Source organism: Drosophila grimshawi, unplaced genomic scaffold (genome assembly GCF_018153295.1).
Source record: "Drosophila grimshawi isolate 15287-2541.00 unplaced genomic scaffold, ASM1815329v1 contig_311, whole genome shotgun sequence".
Taxonomy (NCBI): domain Eukaryota; kingdom Metazoa; phylum Arthropoda; class Insecta; order Diptera; family Drosophilidae; genus Drosophila; species Drosophila grimshawi.
The window spans coordinates 22,697,653-22,712,016 of NW_025063098.1; the positions used below are offsets into that span (position 1 = coordinate 22,697,653).

The following is a 14,364-nucleotide window of genomic DNA, read 5'->3' on the forward strand; positions in this document are numbered from 1 at the left end:
CTAGCAAAAGGCCAACAACAAGAAAAAAATAATGTTTTTATAGACCTGCCAAAGTAGATTTGGCTCTTGAGGGGAAGCTCAAACTAGGCAACCCAAAAAATAATTTCCGCCCATAAATCATCATAATGGTTTTCCAAAGCTCCCAGTCGGAGGTGGGCATGCAAACGAAATGAAGATGAAACAGTTTGACAGCCAACATAGCCAGAATGGTCACAGTTTATTTTCTGTGTGTATGCTTGTGTGTGTGTGTGTGTGTGTGTCATCTACAAATTGAATGGCTCAACTCGCACACACTCAGAGACACACTCAAGCAATTGATATGGTAGAAAGTAGAAATCGTTTTAATTAGACAAAAGAGCTAAGCAACTATTTATTTCCATTTCTGTTTGCCCAGTTAGGACCAGAGCCCGTAGCAAGCCAAAGATACACACAGATGTCGAGCAAAAAGCCTGCAAGCAAAGACTGCAAGCAATAGCCAGGACACACACACACACACAGACACATATGTATATATCTTGCAGGGGGTGCAGCCATGCGTGTGGGCATTTGTACTGCTACAACTTGCTACAAATTGATACAGCTTGCTACTGCTAACTGCATTGCGTATCCGTTTAAAGCAAAATCGCCAATCAAACAATTTATTTGGCCGCACAGTTCTCAATTTGTGCAGGATATTCGCCTGTAGTCTGAATGTGTTTTTAGTAACAAATAGAGATCACCGGCGATGCTGGAACAGATATAAATTGTCACAATTTTGATGCAGTCAAAATTTATTGGAATAGTTAAAGTCAATTCATTAAATGTTTATCATACAAATATTTAAATTTTGATATACCGTATTTTAAATGGAACTCTCTATTCCTTTAATAAAATTCTGCTTAATCTTTATCTTCATCTTTCTCATTTTTAAAGGATTTTTACTTTTCTTATTGCTAAGCTGCTAACGCTTAACAATTTTTAGCCCCATTCTGGGTTTCCCCAATCTTCTCAATAACTATTAGACCGTTTGCATTTGAATACACCCACATTTATTTTATTATATCCTTCATTTTTCGTACTTTAATATTTGATTTTTGATTTGATTATTATAAGATACATTCAAGAAATAAATAAAATATAATAAAATATTCTTTTAATTCCAGTTTTTTTAACTGGGATACAAAAACTATCGCTTGCCATCTCTAGTCAAGATTGAGTCAACTTTCAATCGCAACAATAGTTGAATATTGGTTCAATATATTCAGTAGCCATGTCTTTGAAGGACCGATGTCATTGCAATCCATTTTCCATATGTGCACAAAGAAAATGAATCGCTTTCTGTTTTGCATCACAGCGTTAACTGGCAGCAGTTTCCGATTCCGAAGATTGCCTTTATAGCAAAACGCATTAAGATGCTCAGTGCTTGAGTGACTGTATCTCTGGTCTTTATCTGCTCAGCATCTGGCTCTGGTGCAAGGTTTCCTAGGTCAAAGCGTGTCAACGACACTTGCCACACAGCGAAAATGGCAGGGAGAAAGAAACGACAGCTTGTTGGTTTATAATAAAAAGTACTTCAATTGCTTTATGCAATTTACAACTGTGTAACTGCGTGCGATAAACCGAATAAGCCAGGGCCAAGGAGACAGAAGCTGACTTGGTGGGGCGTGGGGTAGTTTCGTGTCTCTTGCATCCTTCCTACACATGAACGAGTTTTTCTTTATGCTGTCCACATTATTTTTTAGCGACTGCCATCGCTTTGTTTTATTACCCATTATGTGCTTCCCTTGGCTGCTCTATACCTTATTTATGCAAGGGCTGTATTATTAATGATTTGCCACAGCATTTTTCATTACTTGGGCTGACGACATTTTACAACTCGCTACTGACAAATGAATTACTTGCTAATCAAATTTGAGCGTTGATTTTGCGTCACCTTACAAACCAAAATGTGTGCGTGTGTGTGTGGGGGGGAGTGTGTGTGATTATTATCCTTTGCCTGTTGCTCTGTTATTTGTTAAGTAGCTTTTGCTGTTAGCTTTGAAAGATTTCCGCACAATGTAGACCCAATTACAACTGTGTTCATCATAGACAAGCAGTATAATCAGCCATATATCTACAGTATCTGCATCTGTATCTGTATCTGTATCTGTATCTGCAGCTGTATCTGTATCTGTATCTTTTCATACACACTCGTAGACGACATGTATGTATGCAGATATTTGTGTCGTCTTATATTGCGTGGTTGAGCAGCCAAAAAGACATTTGTCGAGCATTAATTTTAGAATATTTCATGTCTTGCGTTCATTTGACGCTTTGTTTGCAAAATACAAGCACTTATCTTTCATATATCTTGCAGTCGATTATACAGGAAGTTTCCACTGCCCCACCAATGCGACGTTGCAACTATGCAACGATCAGCAGCAGCGGTCATCACCATGAATGAAATGCACACAATTCTGCTAATCCCAGCGCTGCTAGACTATTGGACACCCTGTATACGCTTATAAACCAAATGCAATTCAGCTCAGCTGTCGAACGCGCTATGCAAAGCAAATGTCGCCAGGCCAAACGGCCAGACAACCAGAGACCAACCAGAGACTGGCAGACGACGCAAAAGACAACGAGAGAGAAAGAACCAGAGAGAGCGAGAGAGAGAGAGAGGGGGGAGAGAAAGAAGGGGATGCTGAGGCAGCAATATATACGAGCAGTGGCCCAGTCCCAGTCTCAGTCCATTCCCCCAGCAAGCTTTTTCGAATATGTAGTTTCAGTTTTTTAATGCCCTTGCCTAGGGTATTATAACTTAAGTGTGTGTTTTGGGAAAACTTTGCTGTTGTTTCAATAACTAAATTCATTTCTTATTTATATTCGCATTGTGTGAAATTATTTAGTACACAGATAATATTCTATGCGCCCTCACGGAATTTGTTTGAAAAAGTTGAGCAACAAATACTTATTTTGTTTCACGAACCAATTTTATTGAAATTGTTAAGGACAACTGTTTTCCTATCCCATGTCTTCAAATGTAAATAAAAAACTTTTGAAAACTTTTCATTTATATATACATATCTATTTTTAAGAAATTGATTTGCAATCATTTCCATATTTATGGTATTTAAAACACATTTATTATTATTGTAGAGTCTAGAACCAGTAAACTGGAACAATTGGGATTCATGTATATTATGAACAAGGGTATTTAGATGGCGACATTCCCGCAATTGTTCTCCTTTTTTTTTGTCTTGGGACTGCTGTGTATTGTTTAGTAGCGGGGGGCGGGGTGCGTACTAAAATAGCGCCAACGCTGCACGTGGAATGGGGGGCCAGTTACAGATTTGACATGCGTCACGGCTCACGCCTCAAGCGGCAGCACTAATTGCAGTCCGTTGAGCATTCAGTATTTTTTTCGAATTTCGTTTAAGAATTGAAACTAGCACTTGCAGCAGCAGCAAAACGAACAATTAGCAAACGGCCGAACAGCATTAGCAGCTGCTCGCCCCAAAATATTGAATTGAACGTCAACATTCAAATCAAAATTCAGAGCAACAAGCAACAGCAGCAGCAGCAGCAGCAGCACCAGTAAAAGCAAAGGCAGCAAACGTCAGCGGATGGCAAAGAGCGGACATTGACTATGGCCGACCTGCTCGCACTTGTGTCTGGCTGCGACTATTTTGTTGATCCCAACCAGTTGTGCATCTCGCTCGCCGGGAAAACCAAAAGCAAACAGACACACACACGCAAGCCCAGAGATACACACACACACTCACACACCAGATACACACACCGACACACATAGACGATTCATGTCCAACTAGTTGTATGTATTGTATTTGGTATTTTGGTCGCTCTCCGGCGACGACGACGGCAACGGTTCCGGTGGCAGGCCAGACGGCGAACAGTGCCATCGATCGGGACAGAAGCCTCAGAATCGTGTAATTTGCCTCGTGCGTTGTCGCTGGGCGCTGCTCGCTGATTATTTTCAATTTATTGCTGCACAACTGAAACAAACTGAAAAATCTCGAATTATGCGTTTTTAATTGTACACATAAATATATATGATTTTCATTTTGTTTCATTTTTGCAAGTTGTCGTGCGTCCGTTTGTCGTTTGTCGTCTGTCGTCTGTTATTTGTTGTCAGCACCTCTCTGTCTCCATCTCTGCCTCTGCCTCTGCCACTGGCTCCGTTGTTTCGTTGTCGCTCTTCCTTATCCGTTGTCCGTTGTTCGTTGTACGTTGTTCGTTGTTCGTTGTTGTCGCGTCTTTCGTTGTCGCTGACTGAGCGTTCACTCTCGCAGTGTCAAGCACAGCCAGCGCCAGTGATCATCACCAGGAGCACTAAACAACTCAATATAAAAGTCACATTTGAATATAGTCAGGCGCAATCAAGTTACGCCCTTTTTGGTGTCCGTGTCGCGATCGTGATTGTGAACGTTAGCAGTGAAGATTTTCAGGAAAAATTTCTGTTGTTTATATAATAACCCGGAGCGTGTACATAGAAATTTTCATATCTGGTTGGTTCTTTTCAGGCGAAACAAGTTGAGAAATTCTCTTTCGAGTGTGTGTGCCTGTGCCTTGCCCCTGTGTGCGAGTCGGTGGGCCGCTATAGTCGCTACAGTTCAGAATTTAGTGAGCAAGCGCCGAACCAAGTGAAAGTGATCAATAAACGAAACAATAACAACCAACAAAACAAAACAAAACAAAAAAAACAAGCCAAAATACAAATAGAAGTGAAATCCTTAAGGAAACAGTTTACCGTTAATTAGCAAAAATGTCGGACAATGAGGATATTATGAGTGCCACCGAAGAGCAGGCGGAAGCCAGTCCCGCATCGGTGCCAGATGCCGATGCGGAGAGCAAAAGCAGCGTTGTCACGGAGCGCACCGAGGAGGTGATACCCGGGGAGAGCGAGAAAATGGTCACCGAGACCATCGATGAGGATGGTGACGTTGTCGAGGAGACAACCGAAGTTACCCGTAAAACGGTTAAGCGTACCATGAAAATAACTGAGGTGAGTGAATGGGACAACTACGCAATAATTGGCCATTACTTTATACAAATTCGTTATATATATACGTATATATATGTTTTGTTAGGCGTGACCAAAACATGTCAAAATTATTAATACGTACATATACATATACAAATTGTTTATATAGTCGTAGAAAAGCCATAATTCACGGCATATATTATACAAGTATTATATAGACAAATACGTTATGTATGCACAGATCTATGTAGCTATATAAGATTTCTGGTTCGGACACACTTAATATTAGCGACGCCTGGCACAAAATCACATATTTTGCAGCTGTTTGATTTCGGCGCAAATTACGAATATCAAAAAACACAAACAACCCAAAATTTTTGTTAAGCACAAATCACTTAATGCGCTGTGAAAGCTGCCAAAAGCAACGAGAAAATCACATTAAAAAAATTAATGATAATAAAAATTGAAAACAAATTGCAAAAAAAAGAAAAAGAAAAACAGGAAAAAAAAACTCAATTTGAATGCAATAATTTCTGCGTTGCCTAGGAAAGTCGCAAAAAAATTGAGGTTTCGGTGTCTTGTGGTCTGGCGCACAAGCAACAGGAGGCGGAGGCGTTTGGCAGGCGTATTGCAATTAATTGCCACACATTTTGTTGCACAAATTACAAATTGCATTTCCGGCTTGGCATGGCAAAAAAAAAAACGCGTGCGGCCATCGTAACGGTATCTTCTCGACTCTATACAGATCCGGCCCACTTTGGTATTGGTTGCTGCCCAACTCCTGCATCTGCTATTTTTTTATGATTGTCTGGGCGCTTCTTTGGTTGAATTTAATGGTTCCCAAATTAAATTTGCATTGCAATTGCTTGTGGGGGCTGAGTTGCCATTTTATGCGCTGTCCTTGTTTTCTTCTTTTTTTTTTCATTTTTATTTTATCTGACTGAAATGTTAAACAAAAGGAAAATGTTTGCGTGACGCACATGCTTGGAGATTTACTCAACTCGAATTTCACAATGACTCGAGCTGAAAGTGACAAGTGAGTAGAAAATTGCACTTTCAGAATAGAGCAGAGAATTACATTATATATTATATTGTAGCTAGTACCTACTAAAAGCATTTAGTTTTGGTCTTAGTATAATCGGATGCATTAGCTCGATACAATTACGTTGACTTATCAAATTATAAATTGTTACTCAAACTGAATAACAGCTGCTATATTTTCTGTTGCTTAAGTCTTCAACTGAGATGCATTTCATAAACACTTTGTTTGTTCATCATTTCAAGAATCACTACTATTCTTTATAAAAAAAAAATATACTATACTAAATTATGCGACAAAAAATGAAATTCTTTGTCAATTTTGATGGTTTACAAACAGTCTCAGTCTCAACTGACTTTAATGCTGTTTCATTGTTAGCTTTTCAGTCAGTGTCATTGTGTGTGTGACCGGGTGTTGACCAAGCCATAGGTCAACTAATTGTGTTACGTGTGTTCGTTGCAGCCATGCTTCGTAGTTGCCCCTTAATGAGGCACGTAACATTTTTGTCATTTTTATACGCTGCTGTTGGCAGCCCTGCCACAGGGATACGTGACTTTGGCCAAAGTTCAAAATGAGAATGCAAAATCGCTTTAATGAGCTACATATGTACATACCTACATATATACATACTACATACATATTCGTGATTTCACACATGCCATAAATTTTACAGCTGATTTAACTGTAGTTGGCTAACCAAATTGCGGTTTATATTGCTAATTTGCTAATGTATTTATGCAGTTACGAAAATAGATTAGCAAATTTTCGATGCCTATTTGTGATTCGGAAGGGGAGGTGGGCGCCCAATGAGGCATACCAATTAGTGCAACAGGGCGTAAACGATCTTTCACACCATCCACACACACACACACACACATAAACACAGATAATTGCACAAAGCTGTAATAGATACGAATAGACATGGCGGGATATGCGGGCAAACATATTAATGGCATTTCGGTGGCACAAAGCTTAACCAACGCAAAGAAATGTGGCAAACGCGTGGTCAACTGTGCATTGCTTGACTTGACTAGGGTTTCAGTAGGTTGGAGTCTATGCATCATTATTATCACACACTCTCTTTCACTCACTCGCTCGCTCTCTCTCTCTCTCTCTCTCTCTCTGGTTTGGACTGGCCGTGGCCCATTGCCTTTACCTAGCTATTCATGGGCGGCAGCCCTGTGCGTCAGTCGCACTGACAGCTGTCAACATGCTGGCGCCTCCTAAAAAGAATCAGCAAATAATTCACACGCGTCATCACACATACATACATAATTACATATGATGTACGCCTATTTTTGTATTTAGTTGTATTTATATTCATTTGTATTTATTGCATGGTTATATGGCATTTAGGTGTGACAAAACAAGTCAAAAACAATTCAATGTCATGCTTCGGCCACTTGCTTTTCATTCATATGTTGCAGGTCTCTCTTTCTCTATCTCTGTCTCTCTCAAGGCAGCTGCCACCCACTGTCTGCCATTGCCTCCCGTTGCGCATACGACGCGTTGGCCCAGCCAGCTCCAAATGCTAGTCGGTTCTCGGTTCTAGTTGATTTTGGTCAGCTATTTATGCGCTTAGCGTTTGTTTTTCGTTTCGCTTAATGGCGTTGGTTCTTCTGAATTTATTTATTTGGTTGCTTTTTGCTGAGCAAACAATTTATAATTTTAATGCACACACGCACAACATATGCGACGCTATGTGTGTGTGTGTGTGTGCATGTGTATATGAGTGTTAACTGAATATAATCTAAATATGTTTATATAATTGAAAAGCAAACGCGAAAACATCAAGCAAAACATAGCCATAGTCTAAGTATGCCAGTTTGTCAGGGTGGGGGCGCAGCGGACAGAAGGCGTGGCATATACATAAAGCTCATATGCTCGAGCGATGGCCCACATCACCACGTATACATACACATCTATATATATATATATATATATGTATATACAAGTATATATACACACGTATGTGTGTGCGTGTTTGTGGTATATAAATACGGCTGCCAAATTGTTAAACGCACTGGGCTCACTGGGCGTATGATAAACGTGCCATTTATTTTGGCATTCGGCCGCTGTTTAACTTTTGAGGAGCACAATTTTTGCACGATATGCCACGAACGTGAGCATTGTTTGTTGGTATTGTACTTGGCATAAATCAGTTTTACGAGTAACATATCTCTTGTAATTTACAGGCACTTTTCATAAGTTGCTTGCAGCATACGGATTTATTATTATTATTACTTTTTTTTTTTTTTTTTTGTTTTCTTAGTGCTACAAATACAACAGCAACAAGCTTTGCAATGCTTTTGATTTTGACCTGCCGCAACGGAAACTTTGCCCACTAGCCTCGACAAAGAGTTTACTTTGCCTGTAATAAGAATAACAACAACAATAACAACAATTCTTTATCCACTAGGCATAACAAACAAATAATTTCATTGCCTGCCAAAGACTTCCGCCGCCCGCTGGCGGATATTCAATTGATATTTACTTATTTCAATTACGTTTTCTGAGCTCCCTGCCCGAAAACACAAAATATAAATTCAATTTATAAAATGTTTTGCGTAGTTTTGCAAATCCACCTCAGCACCCGCTGCCGCCTTAGCTATCTATCAATGTCCACGGCTCTGTTCTAAACGGATTTCCCCCAACCTCACTGATACACACACATAGAAAGCCTGGGCCTTGCAATCCTCTATCTTCCATCTTCTGACTGCCCTCGTCACCGTTGTTGTCTGTTGGCAAATCAATGAGGAAATTTGCAAATTGAGTGAATTCAACGCATTGTAGGCAAATGCCTGGCCTGCCAGCTGTGCCAGTTGTCTGTTGAATATATGTCTGACAACGGCAAATGGCCAAATGCAAATGGATTCAGACGCAATTAAATAGCTCGACCAAAAGCAGGAGAGACTGCTTACAGTACTCTAGAACTGGTTGAGGCCAAATGCTAACGGACATAGACAATATCTGCATGGAAAACATTGAAGTTGGTCCAAATTAATGAACGACCAAGCCAAGAACTTGTCTGATTTGTTAACTACACCTTTTTACTGACTGCCAGATACACTGCCCTTAGAAAAGATTAGCTTCAGCTCATCAATTAAAATAACTCTTATTTTTACAAAATTTTAAAGTAAAAATAATAATAAAGTTCTTAAAAACAAAAGTAGATTATTTAAATTTTATATAAGAATGCATTTGTTATTTTGTAAAATAGTTAATATATAACAAATAAAACAAGCTAACTACTTTTTTTTTAAGCTTTTGGTAATTTAATATAAGCTGTTGGGTGTTTAGGTGAAGCTGAATAAATTTGAATAATAGATTTAAATTGCTGAAGGCAGATCAAAGTATCTTAAGCCGAGCACATAATAAGTTCACTAAAGCCTTAAATGGACAAATTAAATGAAGAGACAAATTGAAAAAATAAGCTTCTGGGTACAGAAGAATGAGTTCTATACTCGGAATGGGGTGCAGTAGTTTTAAATGAACATATAACAAAAGCTCTTCATTAAAATAGAATTTTCACTTTTAATTTCCATTTAACAGTTTCCATATGCAACTGTTTATTTGATTAATTTTTGCAATATGATTTTGGCCAGCTTTGTTGTTGCTTACACACCATCCATTTGCATAACCCAATTAATAATTTTAAGCCAACGGACAGCCGCTTATTTATACAAAGCAATGCGTGATTTGCTGCACCGCACATCATAAATAAATAATCCACATTCGTATTCACATTGATAGCTTTGACAAGCGAAGGCTGCTGCAATCGACATTTAATCCAGCTCATAATTCAGTTCTTGACACTTGACACTTCGCGCTTTGAAATATGGGCCACGATTTACTCCCTACCACCCACCTCCCACTTTCTTCTTGTATGCTGTCAATTTTGTTTTGACTCGATTTCTGTATTTTACGTTAAGTGTAGAAGTGCGTCACTTGTCATCACCAGGTTTACTTATTAATCAGTTCTTATTCGAACATTATTCATGCACACTGTTCGAAACAGAGTGCAACGAAATCGAAATTAATTTCAATATTGGTTTATCTTAATGAAACTAGACTTATATCAGTTTTTGGTAGGTAAATAATATTTATGTAGGAGCTGGCAGGATCCGATACAATATCATGTTGCTGTCATATGAGCGGAAGATCGATTTACTTAATTGACTTCTTGTGAGAAAAACTTTATTGTTGGCAATGAAAGTCAACCCAAAAAGCCATTTCGGATTAACAATTTATCCTCTCAAAACTGAACAATGAAAAGTCCAATTGGACTTGTATGTATAGTGAAACGACTCCAGTCTAAAAGAGTATTTCATCTTCAGCATGCATAAGATAGTCATTCTTACTTGATTTTTTAAAAATAAAATTAACAAATAGAGAAAAAAGATCTTCTTCATTTCTCATTTAAGACAGACGAACAGACAAATAGAATAATATAATATAATAATGTATACTTTTATCAAATTTAAAATGAGCAAATGACAAAGCTTTGTATGAATATCGATTTATTTGTAACTATATCAATGGCATTTCAATTATGTCCACATGAAGAATGCCAAGCAGCTGCCTCAAAATGTCAAAAAATTGTCAGCACAATACAAAGCGTAGGAAATCGAAAGTTGTAATGCACTTGGGCAATATCTATGTACATATGTATTTCTATATATATGTGTATGCAAATGTGCATTTGTGCAATGCTCATTGTAATTTTATTTGGCTGTTAAAACCCGAAAAACAGAAGGCACTCGAAAGCGGAAACGTCGATTGAACTGCAGCACTTTGATTGCATTTCGATGTTGCTTCGATTTTAGTTGCATTACGCGACTCAAAAACAAAAGGCGCACCGAGCAAAACAAACTTGAAAAACGAACGAAATAAATTCGGACATATTCAAAAACTATTGATTTATCACTGGAATGGCACTAATGGATGCGAGCCAGTCAGCTAAATAAATAGATTAGTTTTTACGCGAATTTTTCATGCGCATTTTGCGTAGTTTGTGACGCGCAACCGCCTCCCCACTTCTCCATGTGTATGAGTGTGTCAGTGTATGTGTGTGTGGGAGTGTGTATGTGTAAGCAAACAAATAATATTGTAAAATTACAATACACAATAAATAAATAATTACTTTGTTTGATATCTACGTTCGATCGTGAATTGCGCAACAGCTCAACTAAAAACACGTCCAACTGGCAACTGGCAACTGATTTCAAGGGTATTTAATTTTTCTTAAGCGGATTAAGCATAGTTCCAGTAGCAATTTACAGCTATGGCAATAATAGATGGGAATTTGGTAAGTTGCAGCACATTTTGTTAAGCAAATTAAAATCTAAATAAGCCTGTTGTCAGCCATACAAACAACAATTTACACTGATCCCCAAACAATAACCAAATTCGCAAACTTTTCTATGGCTTTAAGGGTCCGCTTTCATACCCCCTCTCCTTATCGTTGTTGTTTGGGCTTATCCTGTGGATGTGTAGATGTGAAAATCACTTGTCAATCTTTTATGTAAAGAGATGCTGCCAGCGTCTATATCTCACCTGTGTCGCTCGTAAAATTTTGTCGCCTGCTTCCGTTTTCTTTGCACTTAATTGTGTCTGCTGCTCAGTCGCTGTCGCCGTTGCTGCTGCTGCTGACGTTGTTATGCGTGTATGGTTCAAGGTGATTCGGCGTCGACAACAACGTTAACGTCAACATCGAAGTCGCTGCCAACACTTCAACGCATCTTTCAATCGCTTACCCCATATCCCCCACCCGCCTGTTGCTCCAACTGGCAAACACCCTCAACCCGTTCAGTTTGAAATGAAGAAAAAAACAAGCACAAAGTTAAAAAAATATTGCCAATATTGCTCGACCACTAGATGCTCTACAAAAATTCATCTACTGAACTGAGTGCACAATATTAATATTTTAACGTTTACACATTGCCCATGCCAGAAACATTATCTTGCTCGATTTATTTGTTTATTTATTGTTCACAACGTGGCGTATGAGTTATGTGCAGGCTGTAACATTTAAGTGTTGAACTTAAGATACCCTTTCGCAACAGTTTTGAGTCTTGGGTATAAATACAAGTTTTGCCACTGCCAAGGACTTTTGTTGCCTTCACTTTGACTTTGCCTTTAGCTTGTTTTTGTCGCTGCTGCTGTTGCTGCTGTTGCCGTTTATTTTGGCTGCCTGTTATTTTGTGCTACGTATTTTTTTCACTTAATAAAATTGTTTTCATTCGCTGTGCTTGCTTTTTAGCTGCTTTTCAATATGCTTAAAAATAAATGATAGCACCAGAATACCACCGCCTCCACCACCCTCCCTCGACCCAAACATTACTGTATCCCACCATCCCTAGCTGATTTCATTGTGCTACAAACTGCTATCGACACACATTTTATCAGCCTTGGCTATTGTTGTTTCTTTGTTGCTGTTTGTTTGGTTTGTTGCTTAGCCTGTGGCTTATTAGCAATTTATCTGAGCGCCAGTCTCTGAATATGTCGTTTAAGCAGCTCAGCCATCGTCCTTTTTGCCTCACATCCTGTCTGTGATTCTGCTGACATTGCAGTCTGGCCCAAAATTCTGCTTCCGGCTTATAGTGCTCGACATAGTTTCTTAACCATTTATGGCCTCAACCCATTGTTTTCCGGCCAGGCATCTGACCCACTCGCCGTCAGCGGTCATTTCAATTAATTTTGATGTCTGCTAACTGAAAGCAATTATTATTATTATTGTTGTTCATTTTAATGCTGCATGCAACAATTATTCATGCATATATCAATGCAGTTAATTGCATCCTTTGTATTGCGTTTGAAAATAGCCAGCGGCTATTTGCTCTGTCCGTTTGCTGTTTATGACTTTTGAGCGATTAGTTGAAGTGTTAATTTGATGAACTAATGCATAAGTGTGTTAGTTTCCTATGCTATTGACTGACACCACCCGCAATAGCAGTTGCCAGATACATTTTGCAACCATGTTGTGTGCTACGATGTATTCCTATTGTATTGTGTGCGTTCTGTTGCACTCGTGCAATCAATCAAAATGTGTCTTGAATAAAGCGAAACATGTTAAAAAAGCAAAAAGCAAACAACACAACATGATGATGCTGGCATCTGTTGCAGAAATGCGCTACCAGTCTAAACACAACAGAAATCCGAGCAAAGCAAACTAAACACAAACATGGTCTATATGCATACACACACACACTCACACACACATACACATACACATAAACACACACACACACAGGCAATACATCAAACCATATTCCAAAGATTTTTCAATTTATTTTCACTAAAACGCTTGTGTGTTGCCGCCTCCGCTTTTGCCCTGCAGCTGACGTTGAAGTTGTTCCTGATGTTGTTGCTGTTGTTGTTGGTTTTGTAATAGTCAACGAAAATAAAATGCTGTACGTCAAACGGGGCGTATGCGCAACGAAACGGAATTCAATGAAATGACCCGGCAACTGCAACGCGAATTGATTGCCACATGCGTCTCTAATTAGTTGACTACACGAGAGCTATGACGACAACAACGACAACAGCAGCAGGAGGCAGGTAGCAGGCAGCAGGCCGCAAGAATTGGGGAGAAGATGGGCAGCGGGGCTAATCCCGGAAATGCGCAATGACATTTAAATCGAAATGCGAGCGAATGGCTGCAATTTGGTAGCTTAATTTGCCCAACGGACATCGATGTCGACGCTGTGTGTTTAACAGTGCGTATGATTAATATGTAGCTCGTGCTGTCCGCCGCCCTCTTGCACTATTAGCTTACTACGGCGCCCCATTAGAAATGCATATAAATTGAGGCACACACATAAAAGCGTCGTGTGGCCAAGTCGATCCGTAAATCAACAGGCCATTAGAACCAGCTCCAAATAGCCAACCACGTTGAAAGATATTAATTGTATACTATTTAATATCGAATATACATATGTATCTAATATGTATTTGGTTGCAGTCGTCTAGCAAAATACTCATAAAATTATAATTTGAACATATATATACACAGTTTTATGATCATCTGAGTTTGACTTTATTGCAAAGTTATTTAAATCTTGCTTTGAGGTGTTCTTTGACAAATAATTTATGAGTTGAAAATTGTGAAATTTATAAAATCAAATTTAATTCTTTGTATTCGAAGCAGCAATACTCTTCAAAAACAAGATAGTAAATTCGCAAAATTCAACTATTGTGAATATTTGTGAAAACTTATAAAGTATAAAGTATAAATTTTCAAATGCACGAGGAAAAAAATCATAAAGTTCTTTGGTCTCAAAGTATATAATAAATATGCTTTATAAATTTCACAGTCCCAGCACAGAGCGTATTAGCTTATAGTTTATAATATTATTATTTT

The 14,364-nt window shown here is 38.7% G+C and overlaps 1 protein-coding gene across 8 annotated transcripts in view; it reads left to right on the forward strand.

Annotated features, from left to right (window-relative positions):
• The first annotated feature begins 3,900 nt into the window (after positions 1-3,900).
• LOC6568474 (tropomodulin) overlaps positions 3,901-14,364 on the forward strand; it is a 48,549-nt gene continuing 38,085 nt past the window's right edge. The window contains exons 1-2 of one of the 8 annotated variants that reach the window (XM_032740770.1): positions 3,901-4,015; positions 4,503-4,984. In XM_032740770.1, coding sequence (XP_032596661.1) covers positions 4,745-4,984 — 240 coding nt within the window. In that variant the 5' untranslated portion in view covers positions 3,901-4,015; positions 4,503-4,744. Of the gene's footprint in view, positions 4,016-4,492; positions 4,985-10,899; positions 11,311-14,364 lie in introns of those variants that run through there. The other 7 variants (XM_043215170.1, XM_032740772.2, XM_032740776.2 and 4 more) reach the window with 7 other exon arrangements.